The 6764-nt window shown below is 42.4% G+C and overlaps 1 protein-coding gene across 1 annotated transcript in view; it reads right to left on the bottom strand.

Annotated features, from left to right (window-relative positions):
* Positions 1–241: 241 nt before the first annotated feature.
* The window catches only part of ddhd1b (DDHD domain containing 1b), a gene marked incomplete at its 5' end in the record, with an annotated part of 10006 nt that continues 3483 nt past the window's right edge, over positions 242–6764 (bottom strand). Inside the window, 8 exons of the mRNA XM_080833501.1 lie at positions 242–492; positions 650–907; positions 1739–1917; positions 3260–3324; positions 3412–3561; positions 4447–4522; positions 6306–6562; positions 6745–6764. The exon at positions 6745–6764 is cut by the window's right edge and continues 87 nt beyond it. Of these exons, the coding sequence (XP_080689627.1) occupies positions 305–492; positions 650–907; positions 1739–1917; positions 3260–3324; positions 3412–3561; positions 4447–4522; positions 6306–6562; positions 6745–6764 (1193 nt within the window). The 3' untranslated portion in view covers positions 242–304. The remainder of the gene's footprint in view (positions 493–649; positions 908–1738; positions 1918–3259; positions 3325–3411; positions 3562–4446; positions 4523–6305; positions 6563–6744) is intronic.

Raw genomic sequence — 6764 nt, 5'->3', positions numbered from 1 at the left:
ACTATGGCACGATGTGGAGTCTGGGTGAGGGGTGAGGCTCCTTCAGCAGATTTGTGTGTGTGTGTGTGTGTGTGTGTGTGTGTGTGTGTGTGTGTGTGTGTTCTTTTTTTAAAGATGAACTCCACAGGTTAAGGAGGAAAGGCTCTTGGATGCACAGTGAGCAGGGTCTGTCTTGCCAGAGGGGGCAATGTTTCAGAAGTGCACAGGGAACCCCGGGTAGAGTCGTTTTGGTAGGGGGAGAGTGAAGTAGGAAGAGGAGGAGGAGCAGGAGGAGGAGGAAGGGGAGAAGTTTTTTTACTGAGGGTTAAGACTCTGCGTTGGAGTCGTCGGCGGCAGGCTCCTCCATCTCACTCGGCCTGTACATGAAAGTCAGAAGGAAGAGAGCCACGTCCAGGGAACACCAGTAGGCCGTGTGGGACGTCACCGCTGACCAGTACCGGCTCTCCACCATACCTTCCCGTAACTCAAAGTCAATGCGCTTCTCCAGTTCCACTAGAATAAAAGAGGAAGTAAATCTGTAACACATGTGTCCACTTTGAAATAATGCAGCAAATAGTGAGCACTGGAGTTGTGATGAAGATGTGTAGTCCTAACTTCAAGTGTCCTACGTACAAAAGAGCCTGGAAAATAACTAAACGAAAATGCTTACCTGTAGCGCTGTCCAAGATTACAGAGGTGGACTGGGACATGGTGAGTTCCTCTTTGATGGCTGACTCGGCTGACTCCTTCTTCTCCTCCATCTTCTCTTCTTCTTCTTCGTTTGCCCCGCCCTCCTCTCCATGCGCCACTATATCGGACTCAGATGCCCCGCCCTCAGAGTCCAATGGCTCCTCCTCCGCTTGACCACTTGAGCGTGAGAACCGAGAGAAGAGGATGTCACTCAGTCCCTTCCCAATGCTGGCCGCTCCTGAGGAACAAGAGAATAGGCTCATTAACACCGACTCATATGAAGACACATAGCAGAAAGACACTTACACACACACACACACACACCTTGAAGTATTTTAACACACACACACAAACACAGCATTCACGCATAATGTTACTCGCAAAAACACATGGCCTACATACACACACACACACACACTAAATTGTACACATACACACACAAACACATTGTAGCATTTACACATAACGTTACTCACAAAAACACATAGCTACACACACACACACACACACACAAAAGTGTATGCAAACACACGCACAAATACATGGAAGCATTCCAATACACAAATACACACGCAAACATGCCCAACAATTATTGACTCCAGACTACCAGAATATCACTGTGATGAAACCGAAGTGGCTTCTATTGATCTGATTGGACTGGATGTGCTGAGTGGCGACTGGCTCTATGCTTTCATATCCATCATATGCCACGCTTTCTCTGTCTGTCTCAGTGTCTGTTTATCTCCCACCATCTCTGTCAACTCTTCTTGTCTTTCTCTCCCCCCATACCGATCATAATACTCTTGTCCTTTTTCTTTCTCTCTCTCTCTCTACCATCCTTCGGTATCTCTACCCTCTGTTGGCTCTCTATCCTCTCTCCCTCTTTATATATTTATCCATACATACATCCATCCATCCTTCTTTGTTATATGTTTTTCCTTTTTTATCTGTTGTTTGGTACGTTGTTTTCTTGTGTGGACCCCAGGAAGAGTAGCTGGTGTCTTTGGCATCAGCTAATGGGGATCCGAATAAAATAAAAATCATCCGTCCATCTCTCTCTCTCTCTCACCCATGAAGCTGGCTTTTCCCAGGTTGGTGATGGACTCTCCGTAGTGTCTGCGGGGTTGCGGGGGAGAGGTGCAGGGACTGGGGATGCTCTCTGTGTCGGACACCGAGGCGCTCTCCTTCAGAGGGTTAAGCAGCGCCGGACGGATATGGTCATACCGCGTGGGGCTGGTTGTGTTGTACCTGACAGGAAAGAGAAAAACAATCAATTCTAAAACTGATTGTTCAAATCCTTGATTGTGATTGGCTAAAAGCCGTTGTAAAATCCAGCATTACCTTACAATTTGACCTGATAACATTCCATATTACTGCGCAACGAATGGCAAGGCATTCATATAGCGCATTTCATACCCAGTGTTCCATCTGGCTGTTGCGTTGCTTCAAGGGTTGCGTGGCAATGATTTATTTAGGAACTATATTTTTTAGTGGCGGAAGAATGACGGTTTATCATTAAACTATTGTTTCTTAAATTGAATTGTCTTTATTTATGAAACCATATCAAATATTTGTAGTTACAGTTTTAGAAAAGCAATAAGCCCCGCAAGTCCGTGGTTTGCGCTGATTTTAGAACAGGTAAGGGGGCTTCACGTCGTGCCTAACAACTCCCCTTACCTGTTCTAAAATCAGCGCAAACCACAGCCTCTTGGGGCTTATTGCTTAATTAAAGGACCAGTTGTTATGAATGCTTTGTGCGAAACGACCCTGGAGAATACGCAGAAACTTTACACTGTACTACATTTAGTATTTACTGCAATGCTTCATTGTGGAGGACACCTATACACAATATGACTTATTCAAACCCAACATATGGAGTGGGAGGGGAAGAAATCAGGGAGGGACTCAGAGCAGCTGAACATTTTGCTGTGTTATTTATGAGGCTAGGTATATAATCCACTGGTTTAGGAAAGGGGGAAGTCAGGGGGAACTAACGAAATAAAGTAAGTGTAAATCTCCCAACTAGGGCATAAATTCCCCGAAGGGCCCTCAACACTTTTCTGCTGCGAAGCACATCTGCTCCTTCCTCTTTTGTTTCTGTTCCAGGGTTTGCACAGGAACGGTACCTCTGAACTTACAAGTCATTTTACTGTGTTGAGGCAAGAAAACCTTTCAGAGACTTGTCTGAAGTCCAGGCTTTGCCATGCAGTGGTCAAGGGCTCGAGCCAAAATGAACTAGAATTTATCTGCATGGTTCTGTTTTCACTTCAACCTTGAACTTCCGTGATGTGGTTTCAAAAAATAGATGGATAGATAGATCAATAGACAGACAAACAGACACACACACACACACACACATAGATTCATACATACTGTACATGCTTACACACATACATACATACATACATACATACATACATACTTACACACATACAGTAATATACTATACTAGTTTTAACACCTATGTTCAGCCTCAGAAGTACTTTATTCTAAAAGCTAAAGAAGGACCATTCCTGATTAACTGGGAGTTTTGCCTTGCCCCTGTCGACATTGTTCAGGCCCTGCCCTGGCAATAACTTGACTTACTCACCAGTGTATCTGGACGGGGGAAATATTACTGTAATGCTTCAAGATGAGGGGCTCCAACCTGTATGCCTGCAGACAAACACAAAGCATTTAGCGTTTTAGTCACAAAATGAACATCAGCTAGTTTCATGACGTTTTCTTTTCTGTGAGGCTCACCACAGGGTCTGTTGGGTGAAAGATGTTGAAAAGGCGCTGGCAGATAGATGTAGGTAGTATGTGGTCCTGGATTCCATTGGCTCCAGGTCTAATCCCCCTCAGCGCTAGAAAAACTGCCAATGGAGAACCCATGCAGAAAAAGTTCTCGACCTGAAATCCAACCGAACTCAGAACTTAGAACTCAGAACTCAGAACTGTTTATTTGACAGCAACAACAATATTAGTACAATTTTACGGATAGAATAACATACAGTAAATTAGATACATAAAATAAACAAAGAAATTAGATGAGTGTATAGAAAAGTATATGATGCTGTCGGGAGAATCCTATAAGGCTACATATTGTGCCGCTGTCATAGGATCCACCCAGAGTAGTTAATTTATTATTTTACAAATAAAAATAGCTTAGCTTACAGCTTAAGTACATCAAAAAGATGGAAATACATCCAAATTATTCAGATTTGATTCACTATTCAGATTATTACACCTATAAATATACAAAAATATGCGCTGTTAATTGTTATTTAACATGTGCACACTGCACACCTAAATGATGTGCCCCTATAAGCAACACAGGCCATTTACATTTACATTTAGTCATTTGGCAGACGCTTTTATAGCAGGGCAATGGGGGGCAGGAAGGACATGGCATAGAAATGTGTGAGCTCTATGGGGATTTATTTTTACATACAAATGTATTAGTTGTATGGGGGGCTAATAGAGGACTTTCCCTTTCACTTTCACTTAATAGAAGGGGCCCTCATTTCATTGATGGGTAAGTGGCAACAAGCAAAGCAACTAGCAATGGGCAAAGTAAGCCACGCATGGACTACAGGTAATCTAATAACCACGCGCCACACAATACCATTAGTTTATGCACGAAAGACTTTGCTTATTGCTTTGCTCATTGGCAGTCATTGAAATTAAGGCCCAGGGAATTCACATGACTGTGTTAACACCCAAAAAGGATGCTAGGGACAGGGTTAGCAATCATGCTAACTTTCTGAATGTCTCAGGGGCAAAACATGAGCCTACCTTAAATTTCAAGGCTGGAATAGCCTCTGAAGACGAGGTCTGCAGACCTAGAAATTGGTCCTCCAGATCTCTCAATCTGCAGACATGCCATGCAATCTATTACAGTCAGTCATTTGAATATAAAACCATTATAAAAGGGGGAATTCCATAGAGCCGTTGTCCCCTTATTTAACAATACATATATAGATTCCCCCCACAACTATTGGTTTGTAAAGATGAGTAGAAACGGTAAAGAAAAGTAATTCTTTTCTGAGAAAAAGGTCCCTCATAAAAAAGAATATATTTTTTAACAATATCAAATGTGCCACTATTCTTGGTACTCCTACAATTTCTTATAAACATAATGTAACAGAAGCTTTTTTGATGTTGTTGATAAGAGAGTTAAGGAATGTTCAAGCAGTAATCCATAACTTCCTGTTTCACTGAGGTATAAATACACAGAGTCCAAATTCCCTTAGTCATTCTTCAACATGGGAAAGAGAACATTCAAGTCAAATGAGGTAGAACTGTGTTGACATTCATATGTCAGGTAATAGTTATACAAAAATAACCGTATTCTCATATCTACTATTAGGGGAATAAGCAAAAAGTTCAAATCAATTGAAACTTGCTTGAAAGAGAAATTACAGAAAAAGTAGTATCTTCACCAAGTCTCCAGAATCACCATCAGAGGCGTCCTCTGTGGCAACTTCATGAAAATACCAGGACATTTTTTCACAAAATTTGGCTAGCTCTGCCAAGAAACTAAAACTGGGTCATAGTTGGAACTTCCAGCAGGACATTGATCCAAAACACATGTCCAGATCAACAGCACAAAAAGTTTTACTGAACACAAAATCAGGCTTCTGCAATGGCCATCTCAGTCCCCTGACCTAAACTAGGTGAGCTAAATAGGAGAGTACACGAGAGAGGACCTAGCAACAGTTGTGGCACATGTGATTTTTATTAACAACAATAATCTTTTTAAATAAATACAATTTTAGTTTCTCAGAAAAAAATCAGGGTTGGATTTTTGTCATTTTTCCAGACTGTGACATGTGAGACTATAAGATAATTCAACAAAAGGGTGAATATTACAGTCCCTTCCACAATTATTGGCACTCCTAGGAAAGATGAGCAGAAAGGACTATACAAAATATTCACATGCATTATATTTATACTTTTTCCATCATATCATGACAGTTTTTTGCTCTACAGATGGCAAATCGTTTTAAAGGGTAGCATTGGGGATGTAGATCTGCTTTAGCCACATAATCTCAGATCAACATAGCAGTACGGTTTTAAAAATGCTCCTTATCAACCATGAAATGTCATCTGACGGTACCCAGTCAGTCGCTTGTTGGTAAGACACTGACCTTTGGCTTGTAACTGAAGGTGTACTGTCTTCTCTCAGACTAATAAAGTGGCATTCCTTAGATACTATGAATTCACTTCACAGAGATAGCAATGAATGCTATCAGGAATTGATCTTAGACCTAAACGGGCTCACATTTATCCCAGAGTTACTGCCATAGAAACCAACCTTTGACTTGTGATCAGAAGTACTGCGGGTTTGTTCCCCCCCCCCCCCCCCCCCCCCCCAACCTGACGTCTAATCCATTGCAAAATGCCTGCTATCAAGAAATAAGATCTTGGGGGGGTGGGGGTGAGTGAGGTCACCCTTCTTATTTTTTTTATTTTCTTTTTGTATCCCTGCAAACCTATGATCTCCTCAACGAAATAGGGTGGGGCAGCGAGGTGAAAAGACTACAACCATGTATTTTCATTTGCGCTGTCTTTACTACCTGCATGTTGTAAAGCAAAAATCAATAAATACAATGTTCAAAAAAAAAAAAGAAATCTTCTTAGAGATAACGTACCTGAGCCGGGTGAGGCGCAGCTGCTCCAGCAGTCGCCGCTCCTCGAGGCCAGGCCTGCCCGTCTCCAGCTCCTCTGGGTCGGGCGTGACCATGTGGTGGAAGCGCACCGGGTCCCAGCCCGTCATGATGTCAAAGGTGATGACACAACCCAGGGAGTGGGACACTATGGAGACCTTTCCCTTCTCTTCAAACGAGGGGTTCCTCTTGCAGAACAGCATGTAGAGCCTGTTCAGCTCCTTGGTTAGACCCCGAGTGATCTAAGGTTAAAGCAACCAGTCAAACATTTATGTGTGCTTTTAGTTTTCTACAGTAGTGCATATCCTTTAATCTTAGGCTTTAATTTTTTTTTGATACATATGTGTGTGTGTGTGTGTGTGTGTGTTTGTGAGTTTGTGTGTGTGCCGGTCTGTCTGTGTCTGTGTGTGGGAGCATGGCTGACCTCATCTCGGTATAAAGGGC

The sequence above is a fragment of the Sprattus sprattus genome, assembly GCF_963457725.1.
Source record: "Sprattus sprattus genome assembly, chromosome: 2".
Lineage (NCBI taxonomy): Eukaryota > Metazoa > Chordata > Actinopteri > Clupeiformes > Clupeidae > Sprattus > Sprattus sprattus.
Note: the sequence above shows the minus strand (reverse complement) of the source record. Positions and strands in the feature narration are given on the sequence as shown.